The sequence below is a fragment of the Schistocerca serialis genome, chromosome 2 (assembly GCF_023864345.2).
Source record: "Schistocerca serialis cubense isolate TAMUIC-IGC-003099 chromosome 2, iqSchSeri2.2, whole genome shotgun sequence".
Taxonomy (NCBI): Eukaryota; Metazoa; Arthropoda; class Insecta; order Orthoptera; family Acrididae; genus Schistocerca; species Schistocerca serialis.
This window is the reverse complement of record NC_064639.1, coordinates 1025720682-1025739184: the sequence shown is the minus strand read 5'-3', so window position 1 is coordinate 1025739184 and position 18503 is coordinate 1025720682. Positions and strand designations below refer to the sequence as shown.

The 18503-nt window shown below is 37.2% G+C and overlaps 2 protein-coding genes across 3 annotated transcripts in view; one reads left to right on the top strand and one right to left on the bottom strand.

Moving 5' to 3' along the window:
- LOC126458436 (cilium assembly protein DZIP1-like) overlaps positions 1-18503 on the bottom strand; it is a 289883-nt gene that overhangs the window by 241295 nt on the left and 30085 nt on the right. For both annotated transcript variants that reach the window (XM_050095490.1, XM_050095491.1), the window contains exon 6: positions 9794-9895. In XM_050095490.1, coding sequence (XP_049951447.1) covers positions 9794-9895 — 102 coding nt within the window. The remainder of the gene's footprint in view (positions 1-9793; positions 9896-18503) is intronic.
- Positions 10905-12141, top strand: LOC126458437 (dihydrofolate reductase-like). Its single transcript, XM_050095492.1, has 2 exons — positions 10905-11063; positions 11454-12141. Exon 2 carries the CDS (start codon positions 11487-11489, stop codon positions 12081-12083), a length of 597 nt encoding a protein of 198 aa, XP_049951449.1. The 5' UTR covers positions 10905-11063; positions 11454-11486; the 3' UTR covers positions 12084-12141.

The window sequence follows — 18503 nt, the reverse complement described above, 5'->3', positions numbered from 1 at the left end:
TTCAATACCTCCTCATTAGTTATGTGATCTACCCATCTAATCTTCAGCAATCCTCTGTAGCACCACATTTCGAAAGCTTCTATTCTCTTCTTGTCCAAACTATTTATCGTCCATGTTTCACTTCCACGCATGGCTACACTCCACACAAATAATTTCAGAAAAGAATTCCTGACACTTGCATCTATACTCAATGTCAACAAATTTCTGTTCTTCAGAAGCACTTTCCTTGCCATTGCCAGTCTACATTTTATATCTTCTCTACTTCAACCATCATCAGTTTTTTTGCTTCCCAAATAGCAAAACTCATTTACCACTTTAAATGTCTCATTTCCTAATCTAATGCCCTCAGCATCACTTGATTTAATTTGACTGCATTCCATTCTCCTCATTTTGCTTTTGTTAATGTTCATCTTATATCCTCCTTTCAAGACACCATCAATGCCATTCAACTGCTCTCCCAGGTCCTTTACTGTCTCTGACAGAATTACAATGCCATCGGCGAACCTCAAAGTTTTTATTTCTTCTCCATGGATTTTAATTCCTACTCCAAATTTTTCTTCTGTTTCCTTTACTGCTTGCTCAATATACAGATTGAATAACATTGGGGATACGCTACAACCCTGTCTCACTCCCTTCCCAACCACTGCTTCCCTTTCATGCACTAGACTCTTGCAACTGCCATCTGGTTTCTGCACAAATTGTAAATAGCCTTACGCTCCCTGTATTTTACCCCTGCCACCATCAGAATTTGAAAGAGATCCCATGATAAATTTATATAATTATCTGAAAATAGCTTTCTGTGTAAGCTAATCAGAAAAGACATCAAAAACAGCCATGCAAAAAACTATTGATCACTAGAAGGGATTAAAGTATTGTGAAAGAAAAGGGGAAATGTATCTGTTCTCAAGAACAAGTAGAGATCCTGGAGTAGCTGCATGCTACAAAAACTTCTCCAAATTGCTAAGAAAACTTATCAAAAAAAGCAAGAAACAAGCAGTAATGTCAGAAATCAGTAATCAAGACAACAGACTTAAAAGACTATATGGAATGTAGTGAATCAAGATACACGATAACTAGCCACAGAGCAAGACAACATCACTATTGAACTGAATTGAAGGGCTACAAACGATGAGTCACAGGTAGCAAACATATTTAATAATCATTTCTCAAATATAACAGAGAGGATAAGGGTGAACAGTTCTTGAGAAAAATCCCAGCAATAAGTTGAAGAAACAAATCTCATAAAATTCAATTACATGACTGTATCACCAACTTCTTGTATGGCTAACGGAGTCAAATGCCTTTTCAAAGTCAACAAAGGCAATGCAGAGAGGCAGTTGGTATTCATTCGCTCTGCTTATCACTTCACTAATGGTCAGAATGTGGTCAATAGCGCTAAAATTGCTTCGGAATCCTGCTTGTTCTATAGGTTGGGCTGAGTCTAGGGTGGAACTAATTCGGTTTAACAAGATCTTTGTGAAAATTTTGTACAAAATTGAGAGCAAGCTGACAGGACGGTAGTTTTTAATATTGTGAATACTTCCTTTCTTGTGTATCAATATAATCTTAGCCTTGTTCCACGATAATGGGATTGAAGCATAGTGCAGGCAGGAAATAAATACTTTTGCCAAGTGATTTATTGTTACCTCTCCTGCCAGTTTGAAGATGTCAACACTGAGCTCATCATCACCCGGCACTGTTCCCTTCTTCATGGTATCTAGAGCACACTTGACTTCCGATGGGAGTATATCTGGAACACTAGGTACATCATTTAATTTAGATACACTCAAATTTTCCCTTGGATTGCTATACAAATTGCTATAAAAGTCTCTGATGAACTTCAAAACGTCCTCCTTTTCAGTGATTCGACTGTCATTTCCATCGAGTGCGATGATCTGCTTATTACCGATTGTAAGTTTGCATTTGGCTGACTTTAAACTTGTGTTGTTCTCCAAGCTTGCTCGTAAGGTGTCTTCAGTGAATTTCTGTATGTCAGTTTTCATTTCTCTTCTCACTGCCTTACATAGTTCAGAATACGATACCATGTCACGATCGGTTTGGATTTTCATTTCTCTCCTCTGTTGTAAAAGGGTTTCAGTTTTGGCACTGAATTTCTTTGGTTGTTTATTTTTTTGGCATAGGCCACCGACTTCTTGTGCACTTGAAACAATCATTTCCACCAAATCACCATCTTTAGTTATGTGGAACTTGCTTTGGAGGACTTCTTGGAATTTCGAGGAACGTTCTTCCAGATTTTTGAGGTTGATTACCCTTCTCTTCCCCTTTCATAAGTTTATTCCTTTCATTTCTTACATTGAGTTCGACCCTTGCTCTCACAAGACAGTGATCACTGCCAGTGTTGAACTGGTTTAGCACTGATACGTCTTTTACAATCTGTGGAATGTTTGACAGAATAAAGTCTATCTCATGAAATTTGGGCTCCTCCAAGTCCATTTTCGGTCAGGGTGCTTCTTAAAGAACGTGTTCATGATGGACACACTGGTGTACTCAGCGTACTGGACTAATCTCTCACCTCTATCATTTCAGTCGTCAATCCCATAGTTGCCCACCACTGTGTCGCCTTGTTTCTTGGTGCCAACTTTTGCATTGAAATCGCCAATGACCATCTGGAAGTGACAATCGCTACCTTTTTTACAGGTGCTATCCAGACTTTCATAAAAGGATTCAATTTCTTCGTCATGGTGACTTGAGGTGGGAGCATACACCTGAACAATCTGTATTTTGTACCTATTCGACACCTTCAGGACCATTCGAGCTGTCCTGCTGGAAGTTCCTTCTAAGACAGATACTCTATCAGCAATATTCTTGTTGATTAAGAACCCAACTCCATTGAGTTTTCCTTCTGGGTCGCCACAAAAGTAAAACAAGTTGCCAGACTGCAAACTGAGACAGTCTTCCCCTTTTCGGCGTACTTCGCTTAAACCGACAATACTCCAGTTGATTTTTGTAAGCTCTTTGTCAATCTCTTCTAGTCTGTCGTTGCCCATTAGAGAGTGATAGTTATATGTACAGACTTGAAGAGTCTGTATCTTCTTCTCAGCACCACTGAGATCCGACTGTGGGGCTATTACTTTGGAAAATTTAACATTAATGTCACACAACATAACTCGAAGGTGAGAAGGGAAACTTAGGACAGCACAGAGAACCATGGAGAGATCAATGCTGGGCTATACAAGAAAGGACAGGAAAAGGGCAGATGACATCCGGTCTGTGACGAAGGTTAATGACATCTTAGAGACAGTAGGTTCCTTGAAATGGCAGTGGGCTGGGCACGTCGCAAGAAGAAAAGACAACAGATGGACGAAGCTAGTACTGGAGTGGAGTCCGAGAGAGCACCGGAGGCCTAGAGGAAGACCACCAGACAGATGGGACAAAGACATCAAGAAGATCGCTGGCAACACCTGGCAGAGAACTGCCCAAGACCGTCCCACTTGGAAAAGACTGCTGAAAGCCTACCTGAATCCACGACTCGAAGAGGCCACATTATTTAATGATCGAATTGGCTGATGATGATGATGATGATGATGATCACCAACTTCTCCTGCTGAAATTAAGAATATATATATCCTCTCAAAATAAAAACTCATCTGATTTTGTCAGTGTTTCCAATTTATGACTTTGATCTGTTACACTGCTGACATCATTTTCGAACGTTTTTGAGAGAGTTAAGCATTCTATAATAGCAGCTCACCTGAGCAACAATAATATTCTCAGCAAATCACAATTTGGATTTCAGAAGATTTACTCCACTGAAAATGTCATTTACACGTTAACTCACCAATTTTTACAAGCTTTAAATTATGAAATAGTGCTGGTTCATACTTTCTGTGATTTACCTAAGGCAGATAACTGTGTGAATAACAGCATTCTCCCACATAAACTGAAGTTTTATTGGACTGATTGTATAGCCAACCAATGAATAACATCATATCTAACAAAAAGAATGCAGAAAGTTGTTCTTAGTAACTCAACCAATGAAGACATTATTGTCACTTGTGAGAAATCACATATGGGGTTCCCCAAATAATCTTCCATCTAACATACAACAATCAAAATTAGTTATTTTTGCAGATGAGATGGCATTGTAATCAATCCAAGCATACATACAGAAATGGAAGAAATGGTAAACAAAGTTCTTAAAAGTATCATTGAGTGGCATTCTGCAAATGGTATCCCCCTCAATTTTAAAATGAAAGAACATATTCAATTCTGCACATAAAGAGATACTACACCAATGATAAGTATAACACAGAGTGAGGAAATAATAAAATGGTAAAAGCTTTAAAAAATTCTTGTGTGTCCATATTGATGATAATTTAAACTGGAAAAAGTGCATTCTGGAACTCCTAAAACAACTTAGTTCAGTCACATTTGCACTTAGGATCATTGCAAATCTTGGGATGAGTGTTGGGCTAACATGCTATCACAGTGCTTTAGTACCTTACTAGATACCCTGTCATATCCACGAGTCTTGAGTCTTCAACAATTTAATTACTGACTCAATCTCCCCCTTGTACAACAGTTTATCACAATGAATAAAAAACGTGTGTGTGTGTGTGTGTGTGTGTGTGTGTGTGTGTGTGTGTGTGTGTGTGTGTGTGCGCGCGCGCGCGCGCGCGCGCGCAGGACTATTGCTGTAAAATATTTTACTTCTAAATTATACATATTTAATTATTGTCATCCTCAATACACTCTCCTCCTCTATCCATACGGAACTCCATGCAAATCTTCCATTGATAGAAAAAGTATTGGAAGTCTCTATCCGTGTGCTCCTGGAAGACACATGCCGCTGTTTCTTTCAATGCTTCAATGGACTGATATTCTGTTTAATGCGGTACACGCAAGTGCGTTGTCTTGATGCAGAACCCAAGACTTATTCTTACACAATTCAAGTCTTTTTTTCTTATTTTCTCAGAGTTGAGCACGGACCTCAAGGCAGTAATGTTGGTTAATAGTTTGATCTTCAGGAACCCAGTGAAGATACACAAATCCATAAAAAAATCTTCATTGCTTTGAATCTTGGATTGCCTCATTCAAACTTTTTTCGCTCTTGGTGAAGTTGAGCACTTCCAATGCATGAATTGGCACTCAAAACATGGATCATATATGAAAAACCAAGATCAATCATGTTTTCAATTTTTCCAAGGAATTAGGATCATTTCTGATGGTAATCGAAGTGTCAGTACAATAATTTTCACAAGGTTCATTTTGTTCAACCTTGAGAATTTTTGGCACCAGTTTCACATCCAATTTTCTCATGTTACACTGGTTATGTAAAATATGCTTTATGTATTCTTTCTCAATTCCTACAGTTTCAGCATTTGACTTAATACTCAATCATTGGTCAGATCGAACCACGTTACCTTTTCTATACTTTTCATATGTTTTGATTTTAAGGGCATCCAGAGTGTAAGCCATTTTCAATGTATTCTCAGCTGTATTGGAAACCCATGAGACAGTCAAAAACTTGTGTGCGTGATAAACAGTCTTTGCCACGCACTTCTTTTAGTAAAATATAGTTTTCAGTAGCAGTTTTTAAAAGTTTCATATGAAACTTCATGACAATTCATTGATCTATTATTACACTTATCATTTTCCTGGTAAAAGGAAACAACAGCTCTTACACAAATGAAAGCTATGGCCACACTGATTTGTCTACAGAAACCAGAGTTACTGCATTCAACTGAGAAAGCTTCATGCTTCACAGCTACTGGTTGTTCATTTTTGGTGCAAGCATACTACTTCTGTGACAGCATCAATCCCATCATTTTATAGCCGCACTTTGTACACTGATCAGCTAAAACATAATGAACATTTGCTTAGTAGCATACTGATTCCACTTTGGAATGCAAGACAGCAGTGATTCTAGCTAATATGGATTTGACAAGCCCTTGGTAGATTTCCAAGGGCATCAGATGTCTACACACAGGTCACACAAGTCACGTAATTTATGGACTGAAGGTCAGTTGGTGCAGAGTTGATCCCCAATATATGCCACGTTTTCCAATCAGTTTCAAATGATTGAAAGTTGGTGGCCAAGAAATCAATGTGAGTTTATTATCACATTACTCAAACCACTTTAGCACAATTCTGGCTTATGTGGAGTTATCTTGCTGGACGATGCTGTTGCTGTTGGGGAAGAATCCTTCATGAATGCATGCAGGTGGTCCATAATGTCCATGCAATCCACAGTTGTCATGGTGCCTTTGATTACCACAACTAGTCCAATGGAACCCCACGTCAATCTCCCACACACTCTAATACTGCTTCCACTTGCCTATGTGCATGGCAGGCATTTACCTAGATGATGACTTAACCACACAAAACCAGTTAACTGGTGTAACAAGTAATGGTATTCACCCGACCAGACATGTTTCCACTGATGCACAGTCCAATCTTGATAATTCTGTATCCTCTACAATCATCACTGACAGTGTCATAAGGTCAACATGGGAACACTTAGGAGCCAATGTTGAACTTGAGCCTGCATCAGCACTGTGCCTGCACCATCATTATACTCAGCCACAAGTCATTGCCTATCCTTCTTCCAGAGCTCGCAAATGCCCGACCTCTACGATATGTGACAAGGTGTGGATGCCCAATAATGTGTCAACCACTCGTGGTTTCACCACCCTTTAATCACTTACAAGACTCTTTCCCTCTTGTTCGTGCGGTAAGTCTCCCCTGAACTGCGGTTCTGGGTGACTTTCCCCTAATCTACCCCTCTTTTTAGACCTCTGCAGTCCCTTTCCTTTACCCCTCTTCCTTCCCCTTCAACCCTTCTGCCTGACGAAGGAGCCACTGGCTACGAAAGCTTGCCTAATTACAACCCTCTTTTATGTGTGTTTTCTGCCACCATTTGGTGAGCAGACCTTTTATCTATCCAATTAAATTATTTTGCAATTATATTGTAGAAAATTGATTAATAGAGTTGACAGCATAGTCATGTTACCAAATTTTATCAGTACCTACTCACCTCTAATGTAGATGCTGTCTTACAGTTAGAGATACAACATACAAATGTGATGATGACAAGCATATTATGTTACATTATTTTTAGGGTTTGACATGTATTAAAGCACAATTAGTTCCATTTTATAATAGCCAAATTGTCAAAACTGCAATAGTGGGTTGTTAAAATAAAGAATTTTACCATCAAAGATAAATGTGATGTTATTTTACAAAGTTTTGCTTGACTGTGAAACCCAGCTATGAGAAGCTAATATTTCTATTAACATTAATTGCTGTGTAGGATAGCCCACTATCCTACATCCATTCATACACTAGGTCCTTTCTTGCCCTAACTAAAGCAAAACATATGTGGTCAGTGAGAATTTTAATAGAAATGTAGATCTCTCATACAACGCCAACAAGTTTATAGGACTTATATCTTTTGTGTTCCCTTTCCTATTAGTAATTAAAGGTATTACAATCTTTTTTACAATCACATACAATTTTCTTAAACAAACACTATGTAAATAATTCTCCAAGTATTACATTCACCATATTATACTGTCTTTCTTGTTATTCCATTTTTCCGAGATGTTTCCATTGTTCGGTGTTCTGAACTGGGGGAACTATGCAGAAGTTTTTAGATTCTTTTAATTTCTTTATGTCTTCCATAGGATCACTGGCACCATCTGCCTTCCTCCAACCTATGAACTGTCTTACCCAGACAGTTATAGAGGGAGTTGCAGTTTATTAGACTGCAAATAATGATACAACTTCAGATTTTTCACATACGGAAAGAAATAATAACAGACAAAATCCTGGAACTGATTGATACTGAACCTTCAACCTCTAGGTTTGTAGTCCAGTACTGAGCAAACAACATTAATGTTCTTATTTTTACATGCTTTTGGAAGTAGAAGTACAGTATAAAATCACAGAATAAAATGTAGTTCCCCGTAATACCAATTTTGTACAAAATCTGGTTATAAACAAAGTTTTAAGCTACCCCTCCAGCAGCAAGACTAAAAAACTATCAAATGAAACCAGTCCCCTGAGTGTGCCACAAAAAGCTGTCTGTGGGAGAAACTTAGTGATCTCAAATCCACACCACAGTATTTAAGAACAGGTTAGTTTGTAAGAAAAAAAATTACTACATCAAGAAAGGGTTTAAAGTCATGAGCTGGACAGTACAGATATTTTAAATGACAAAAAAGAACCTATCTGGGAGGGTTGGCCACTAACAACTTTCATACTTATATGACATTAGTACTGCATAATTCTGAGGAACGTGATGCAGATAGCCAAGCAAATTTATTATGATAGACACACCAGGCTACAAAAGAAAATAGCATGTGGTATATTGAAAGAGGAGACAGGTAAAACCGAAATGGAGAAGCAGCACACCACTTCAAGAATAAATCACTCACTGACAACATGTGTAGTGGAAAAATTAATTTTAATAAATACTTTATCTCTGGTACTAATAACACAAAGTTGCCAACTTCAATAAATAATGCTGAGAAAATCTCAACTCACCATTACAATAACTTTATCACCATCAGTATGACACACTTCATGAGAAAAAGAAAAATCTGCCTTCAAATCTTTTGATCTTAACTACTGTAGCTATTCTGATAAATATTAACAAAATTAATTAAAGGGTGTGCCTGTGAGTTTAATAAGATCTTAAGTTATTTATGTAACCAATCATTTATATAAGCAGAACATTACCTGATAAGCCAAGTCACACAGCAGTTAAGCTTCTGTAAAAGGAAAGATATATACCACTAAACTTTTGCCTGCATCTCAAAAATTTTAGAAAAGATTATGCCAAAGTAGTTTCTTAAGCACCTGAAAAGAGGTACTGTACTTTCAATTTCATATTTTGGATTTTGAAGAGTTCTTATATTGAGAACACTATTTCATGAAATGAGAATTTTTTCAACTCATCAAATAAAAAATTAAAAGCTATCAGTATTTTCTGTGACTTGTCAAAGGTGTTTGACTGCATAATTACAAAAAATAATTCATTTTCACTATATTAGAATAGCATGCCATGATAGACATTTTGCAGAATGGTTCAAGATTTTTCTAACAAAAAAAGGGCATTAATATGAAAGAGCAATAAGTATGTTATGACGTCATCTGACTGGAACGTAATTGTGTGTGGTGCACCCATGCTTCAATCTTGGTACCTCTAACCATTGTGTCTATTAATGAACTTTCAAAAATTGCTCCGCAAAATTTCAAATTTGGTTTACCTGAAGACAACAAATGTATCCTCAGAAACATTAAGTGAAATGCAGATTTAAAAAGGACAGCTTATTAAATTTCAAAAAGAATTAGATCCTACAAGAGATCTCCAACCAATGTAAGCGCCACATGGAAAGAGATCCAAAGTATTCACATCATGGGATTACAGCTTGACAATAAATTCAGTTCCCAGATCTCCCCATTATTGGTTTATGGAATAACGCAAACATCTAACGTCCTGAAGTGTTGGTGAAAATAGCACACCTTTATCAGCAGGCAAGGTTGCAGTAATTATAGAAAATAATTAATTTGCTAGTAAAAACACACTGCTGACAGCTTGTTCAAAATTTTTAAGTCTTTAAATGACATATTTTTTTCTTAACAATAATCAAGGAGCAAATGGGTAAACAAGTCCCTTGTAAAGTTAGGGTTAATTGCAGCTTTTTTAAGTGGATGGTGTTCAAACAGAAAAGTATAATTTATACGCTCTAATAATAAAACAAGCTGAAAAATATAGGTAATAACACCTTTGATAAGAAGTTGTAATGCAGTAAAAAAAGGCACACACCTGTGCATTAAGTAAATCTTCCAGATATTTAATTTTTTTCTCTTGTTCCTGTGTTACCTCATGAAGTGCCTTAATTTCCATAGGAGATGCTGCAGTTGTTTTCTGTGAACAACAAAAGTTTTACATGAGACTAATTCCAAGTCAAGAAGGTTGCTATCTAACCAACACATGTCTATCTATTGCAGCAGCAGTCTGGGGGAAAAAAAAAACTTCAGTAACTTTGATATCCTATTTTGTGTTGGGCTTCTATCATTATCAAACTGCGCATCTCCACAACAAAGTGTTTTGTAAAATAAACAGTTGCTAGATAAAATAAAGTTATGTCAAAATAATGAATATTATTTAGTCCAGGAAAGTAAAAGAGAGGTAGAGGAAAGGCAATTTGTGAGGTGTCAAAAAGCAGCTCATGTAATTAAAGTTATACTGTTCTGATTTAATGAATCTAAAAGTATAAAACAGAATATAATTATTTTTTGTTATTTTTTATTACAGCTTATCATATCTATTCCATTTCAACTGTAGCCTCCTACAATTATATTCTAGTGTTCATGCAAATAGATAATTTGACACACATTTCACAGAAATGACACTAATACTCAAGAGACACCTATACAAACAAACAAAAAACACCATTACTAATACTACCGAAAACACTTAAGTTGGCAGTCTGGAGGAAATCAATGTTTTTATGCAGGGGAATACACTGATACTTTCACCAGATGTTGGCCACTGCTCCAAGCTGTGAAGCAGTCAGAGGAGTCTCCTTAACTGTACAAGCAATGGAAATTTCCTCAAGCTTAAGAAAAATTTTTTCTTCCAGTATATTAAGTTAGAAGTAAATACAAGAAATCATAACCTCTGTATGACAAAATTCATAGCAAGCTACAAATCTGGATTAATGAACACTCCACACCTAAAATAATGTTTACTGTGCTCACATACCTCTAAGAATAGTATCTATTCAAACAGCAAACCTGGGTAAATAACTTCAAAAGTAATTTCAAAGGCATTAGAATTAGGTATTAAACAGCCTAACTGAACTCAATGTTTTTAAGATGAGTAGTACACCAGGACTTTGCCACATAGTAAATGTGAGAAACCAGTTATGTAACTGATTCACATGGCAGTCCCAAACAGGCTGGAAGTGTAGATTCTCAACAAGATTTGGAAGCCTTTATATCAACTGAGAAACATTTATTCCCAGCTGAAGAAAGTAACAGAAAATTAACTGGAAAAAATTACAGATTAAGAAGAGAGAAAATTAGAGCAGGTAAGCATCCTGTATAAAAATAATATTTGCCAAAAGTAAATAACTAATTTTGGAATGAAAACAAATTAATTATAAGATTATTAACAATAATTAAACTACTTGGCTTGTTTATCATACAACTCTATAAATAAATACAATGAAATAATTTATCAGTACAAGTGAGGCCTCTGAATAAACAATGAAATTTGTATTTTTGTTAACAATGACATTTAAATAACTGTGAATTCTCAAATATAGTGTTACATATTAAGTGAGATGCTGTGAGTCATAAAAATTTGACTGAACACAATGACAGAAATACTTTCACAAGTATAATAAACTAAGTACATATTACACATTTCCTATGCCTACAGGATATTACACTAATATTTTGTCACATGTTTTTCACAGACATACAGAAGTTTTGTCACCATCAGCATCAATATGGAGAAATCTGTTAAGTTAGACCTTATAGCAGCTGCTGATAGAAATATGGGTATTGGACAAAAGAATATGCTTCCATGGAAGCTCACTTCTGAGTTCAAGTATTTTCTCAAAATTACAAAACCACCACAAGGACAAAGGAATGTCATAATAGTTGGGCACAGAACATGGGAAACAATGGGAGAAGTGGCTACACGTCCCTTTCCTGGTGCAATGAACATAGTTATTAGCAGGTCCATGACTACTGTTCCTTCTGATATATCTGACACAGTAGTGTGCAGTTCATTGGACAATGCAATTAATTTCATCAAGAACCTCCAGCCTCAACCATACAGAGTGTGGGTATTGGGTGGAGCTCAGATATACAAACTTTGCTTGCTGTCACCTTATTTTCATCGTCTGTATCTCACACGAATCAATCGAGTACATCATTGTGATGCATTTTTCCCTGAAGAATTCAAAGTGGAAGAATATGTGAGGGTTCAGGATCCAGATGTCCCACAAGGTATGCAGACTGATGAGTTTGATGGAACACAGTTTGAAATTTATGTTTATGAAAGACGTATACAAGAACATCTAGCAAAAAAGAAATTGTGACAGAAATAACAATGTGAAAAGTAAAATCACAGCCTCTATCAACCAAAAACCACAAATAAATTTACTTTCTCACATTATATGTGCATTTTTGATTATCAAACAGAAAAACTGAAAGAAATAACACTTTCTGTCAGAATATACTTCATAACTATTGTATAAGTTTGTATTATATCATAATTATTGTGTAAGTTTGTATTATAGTTTTCCAGTATAATATGTTGTATCCACCTGTTAGTGCTTAAGATGTTATAAGTACCAACAATAGAAACACCAAGAACACAGTCTTTAATTCTGGTTGGAGTATTTTGCATCTTTACAACTGATTACTACTCGCCAAATAGTAGAGGCACTCAGCAACAGACAGACATGTAGGAAGGTTGAGAAATTGTCCTCCTCCTGACATAACTAAAACAAACACACACACACACACACACACACACACACACACACACAACTTTGAAATGTTAGAAATTTATTGTTCTTTCTACACATCTGTTCACTGGTCAGCATTTCCTCCTATATTTGAGGAGTGTAATCTAGCCTTGCACAAGCATTTATTCTATCCTCGATTTCTTATCAATATACACTTTTAATTTAGGAATGTAACATCAAATGTAGTGTACATTTTTATACACAATGGTTAAAACAGTCTTGTCCAAACAAATATTTTGTTCTTTCCTAGAGAACAATTGGTGATTGCTGTAGTACAATTGGAAATAATCTATGCTTTTTAACCACAAATCATATACTGGTACGTATACCGTGACAGTAGAGATAGAATTCTGACAAAAAGGTTGAAAATGGATCCCCCAAAATTTTTCAGTTTATTATTATCTAGATAAGAATATCTTTAAATTTCATGTTTAAAATAAATGATTCAATAGTTCTATTCCTGGCATTTCCTAAACCCATATTCCTGGTACAGTACAATGAAATGTGTTACTTCTCCTTACAGCACACACAGTCTGCATTACATACAGAAAGTTGGCTGAAATTGATAGCAGCATAATTTTTGGGTAAAATGTAAGTGTGCTGAAATGATACACTAATGGCAAATGGAGGTGGTGTATTTGTCACAGCAGACAAGACGCTCAAATCCACCAAGACAGAAATTGAAGCAGCATGCAAGATTGTTTCAAGTGTATCAGGTGTGGACATAAAATGGTAATTGGATCCTTCTATCACCCACAAGACTACCCTCCTAATGTAACTGGAAACTTTAGAGAAAACCTCAGTTCACTTGCATGTAAATTTCCCAATCATACTGTAATCATCAGTGGAAACTTAAATAATCCAAAAATCAAATGGGAAAACTACAGTTTTGTTAGTGGCATGCTTGACAAGACATCCTGTGAAACATTACTAAATGCTTTCTCTGAAAACTAACTAGAACAGATAGTTCAGAGCCCCACTCATCATGAAAATACAGTGGCCCTAACAGCAACAGACAGACCTGACCTTTCCAAGGATGTCCTTATCAAAGTGACCATGACACAATTGTGGCAACAATGATTACCAAAGCACAAAGGACAAACAGAAGGGACAGACATATAAAAACAGATCAGGGGTACGGCCATGGAAACCAGGATGACTCCTTCCTATGCCAAACCTTTTCATGGGTTACTAGGAGAGGGCTTTCCTGGGATCCATAAGTCTTCAGCCCCTGGTTTGGTTTAGATACATCAATGACATTTTTACCATATGGACTCATGCTGAGTCTGAACTGTTAAAATTCCTCGACACTCTGAATACCATCTCCCAATTAAATTTCACATGGTCCTATTCCGAATCCCATGCCACTTTCCTTGATGTTGATCTCGTTCTCACCAAAGCCCAACTACACACTTCCGTCCACATAAAACTTACCAACAAACAACAGTGCTTACATTGTGACAGTTGCCATACTTTCCATGTCAGACATTCCCTCCCATACAGCCTTGGCAATCTAGGTAAACATATTTGTTCGGATGCAGATTCTTTACAGCAATACACCACCATTCTCATCTCAGCCTTCACTGCACGTAATTAGCACATCAGCCTAGTACAAAAACAGAATTCCTGGGCCATTACATCCAATCCTGGTAATACTGATCCCAACAAAAACCATCTTCAGAGCACACTGCTGGTAACTCAGTATTATCCTGGTATGGAATGTATTGATCAGTTACTTTGACAGGTCCATGACTTCCTAAAATCATGCGTTGAAATGAGATCCATTCTATCTGAAATTTTGCCCACAAAACCTAGAACAGCTTTTTGTTGCCCTTCCAATCTTTGCAATATTGTTGTCAAACCCTATACTCCTCGTTCACCCATCTCCCTACCCTATGGCTCCTACCCCTGCGACCATCCCCGCTGCAACACTTGACCTACGCACCCTCCTACCACCGCTTATAGGAGCCCTTTAACTGGCAAAACATATACTATCAAAGGAAGGGCCATCTGTGAAACAACACGTCATACCAGCTGATATGTAAACACTGTTCAGCCTTTTACATCGGCATGACTACCACCAAATTGTCAATTAGGATGAATGGACATAGGCAGAGGGTGTATACTAGCAACACACAATATCCAGTTGCAGAGCGTGCTCTACAACATAAGAATCATCATCTCAGCACCTGATTCACCACACATGCCGTCTGGATTCTTCCCCCAGACACCAGTTTCTCAGAACTTTGCAGGGGGGAGCTAGTGCTACATGTCCTTGGTTCTCGTCACCCACCTGGCCTTAATTTATGTTAATTTCTTCTGTCTCAGCATTTCTTCACATTAACTACTCTTTGCTTCACTCCCTTTTTTGTTTTCTACATCTTTCATTGTCTTACCCACCCATGTTTTACTGCCCCTCTCCCACCTCTGTTACATAGAATGCACTCTGCTTTTAACTTCTAGTAATTCATGCATGATGTTTAACCAGTAATCTCTGTGTTGAATATTACCCTGTCTTCCACCTTTAAGCTCCCAGGTTTTCAAATCTTGTCTGATGCAGTCCCCAACAATCAGTTTTTCACTTCTCATACTGGGTGGTAAGTCTCCCCTGACCCACAGTTCTGAGTGACCTTCCCAAAACTTACCCCTTTTCCTAGACCTCTCCAGTCCATTTCCTTACCCCTCTTCCTTCCCCTTCAACCCTTTTGCCTGAAGATGGAGCCACTAGCTCCGAATACTTGCCTAGTTACAACCTTCTTTTACATGTGTGTTCTGCTGCTGCTTGGTGAGTAGCTTTTTATCTATCCAATTAAATTATTTTGTCAAAACAAGAAGAAAGATGTATATATTCAGTAAACTAGATAAAAAAGCAGTACTGTCATATCTCAACACAAAACTTGAGACTTTCAGTACAGGACATGAGCATATACTGGAACTATGGCTCAAGTTCAAATAAGTAGTCGTCCATGCATGGAGAGATAATTGCCCAGTAGAACAGCTCATGTTGGGAAGAACCCTCCACATGGTATACAATCACCATAAAAAGCTTCTAAAGAAAGAGAGACTACTGCATAATAGGTGTAGGACAAAGCATAGAGCTGTAGATATAGAGATGCTGAATGAAATGTGTTTGGCTGTCAAGAGAGCAATGTATAAGGCCTTAAATGACAACAATAGCAGAATATAATCAAATGATCTCTCACAAAACCCAAGAAATTCTGGTCATGTGTAAAGGCTGTTAGTGGCACCAAAGTTAGTGGCCAGTCACTCATGAACCAGACAGAAATGAACTTCAGGGTAACAAAGCAAATGCAGAAATGTTTAACTCTGTTTTCAAATGTTTCTGTACACAGGAAAAAAAAACAGGAGAATTGCCCCAATTTAATTCCTCATACCACTGAAGACATGAGTGAAATCAATATTAGTGTCAGTGTGTTGAGAAACAATTGAATTCATTAAAATTGAACAGAGCTCTCCAGGATATAATGGGATCCCTATCAGATTCTACACCCAACTCAAGGCTGAATTAGCCACTGTTCTAACTGTAATCTAACATACATCCCTTGAACAAGAAACAATGCCCACTAGAAGAAGGATGAAAGCACATGTCTCACCAGTTTACAAGAAGGACAGTAGAAGTGATCCACAAAATTATCATCCAATATTCTTGACACTGATTTATTGTAGAATCTTAAAACATATTCTGAACTCAAACATAATGAGGCATCTTGAAGAGAATTACCTCCTCCATGCTAACCAGCATGGATTCTGAAAACATCAATCATGCAGAAGTCAACTCACACTTTTCTCACATGACATACTGAAAGCTTTGGATCAAGGCAACAGGTAGATGCTGAATTTCTTGTTTTATGAAAACATTTGACACAGTACCACATCTATGCTTATTGCAATCAAGCAAAATTTGTGACGGGATTGAGAACTTTTTGGTAGGGAGAATGCAGCATGTTTATTTTGGTTGCAGAGTCATCATCAGATGCAGAAGTAACTTCGCGTGTGCCCCAGGGAAGTGTGTTGGGACCCTTGCCATTCATTTTTTTACATTACTGACCTAGGAGATAATATTAATAGTAACCTCACACTTTTGCAGATACTGCAGTTATCTACAGTGAAGTACTGTCTCAAAAAAAGGTGCATAAATGTTGTCCAATCTTGATAAGATTTCAAAATGGTGCAAAGACTGACAACTTGCTTAAAATGTTCAGAAATGTTACACTGTGCACTTCACAAAATGAAGAACAGTACCATCTGATTATAATATCAACCTGTCACCGATGGAATTGGCCAACTCCCACAAATGCCTGGGTGTAACACTTTCTAGGGATATGAAACACAATGATCACATAGAGTCAGTTGTGGGCAAAGCAGGTGATAGACTTTGGTTTTCGGTAGAATCCTGGAGAAGTGCAATCAGTTTACAAATGAGATTGCTTACATGTCACTCGTGTGACCTGTTCTGGAATATTGCTCAATGTATGGGACTCAAACCAAATAGGACTAACAGGGGATACTGAACATATACAAAGAAGGGCAGCACGGATGGTCACAGGTCTGTTTGACACAGGGCAGAGTGTCACAGAGATTCCGAAGAAACTGAACTGACAGACTCTTGAAGATAGATGTAAACTATCTCGAGAAAGCTACTTACAAAGTTTCAAGAACTGACTTTAAATGATGATTCTATGAATACACTGCAACGCCTGACTTATCACTCACACGGGCTCTGTGAGGACAAGATTTGATTAATTAGAGCATGCAAAGAGGCATTTAAAGAATCATTCTTTCTGCACTCAATACATGAATGGAACAGGAAGAAACCCTAATAACTGGTACAATGTGGCGTATCCTCCGTGAAGCACTTCACAGTAGTTTGCAGAGTACAGATATAGGTGTAGAAACCTTTAAACTAGGAAGAAAATGGGTTTTTTATTGTTTACATATTTTCTTTGTTTTCAAACTATTTTAGTTTCACAAATGACAGCATCTGATAGACACATTGTACTGGTGAGTTGCTGGGACCCTGATGTATGGTACACACACATATTCATAAACATATTTAATATTTCATCAAGCTCATGTGAGTTTTTACAAATAGTATTTCCTTTGTGTGTATGTGTGTGTGTCTATATTATATATAGTATCCATCAAGCTTTTGTTTATCACCTTCACACAGCAAAGGAAGCACAAAAATTGCAATTTAATACTGCAGAGTCACTGTTATGATTTCTCCCCAGGTCAATGCAGTTGTTTCACTGTGTAGATGTGTGAAAATTCATTGCCTGGCATACATTATGAAAGGGCAAGTCTATTGATTACCCTCTTATTTTAAAAGAAATCTGATTAATTATGATAAGGTTAAAAGACATTCCATCAGGAGCAGCTTTCTTGAACTGAAATCACAACTCCATTAATTAGCAGTAACAACTGTCCAGCCACCTGTTTCAAATTGTTCTTAGAACAATATGTAAATGGATGACTACGCAGAATATTTGGCATTTGCGATATTAAACAGATGGCTTAAGCTAAGACAGAGCATTTCTCTGAAAGTCAAATGTAGCTACTACTGTGTTGTAACCTGACACAAAAGAAGCAGGTAGTTACTGTGAATCACAGCATGTCGAAAACAATGTCATTGCTAAATCAATGGTTAAAGAAACAGACAAGAGAAAATGTTATGACTGCAAGTAACATGAACTCAATTTATTACAGGTAACAAAACCAGAATTGCCTTAAACAGCAACACAATCACACATATCTCAAAGTCAGAATCCAGGTTCAGAAAAGTGAGTTCTCTGATACGAGATACAAACTGCAACAGCATCCACAGGGCTGGGTATTTATTTCCTGAAGAGGGTCAACGACCACCCCATATGATGTATTTGCTATAAACCCTGGAGGTTTGTCAGTCGTAAGCAGAACTTTGTGCTACACAAATAACACCACTACCACTCTCCAAATCTGTCTCCATAT

What these genes read in the sequence shown, in the direction of transcription:
- LOC126458437 (XM_050095492.1), top strand. Translation starts at nt 11,487, where the DNA reads ATGGAGAAATCTGTTAAGTTAGACCTTATAGCAGCTGCTGATAGAAAT.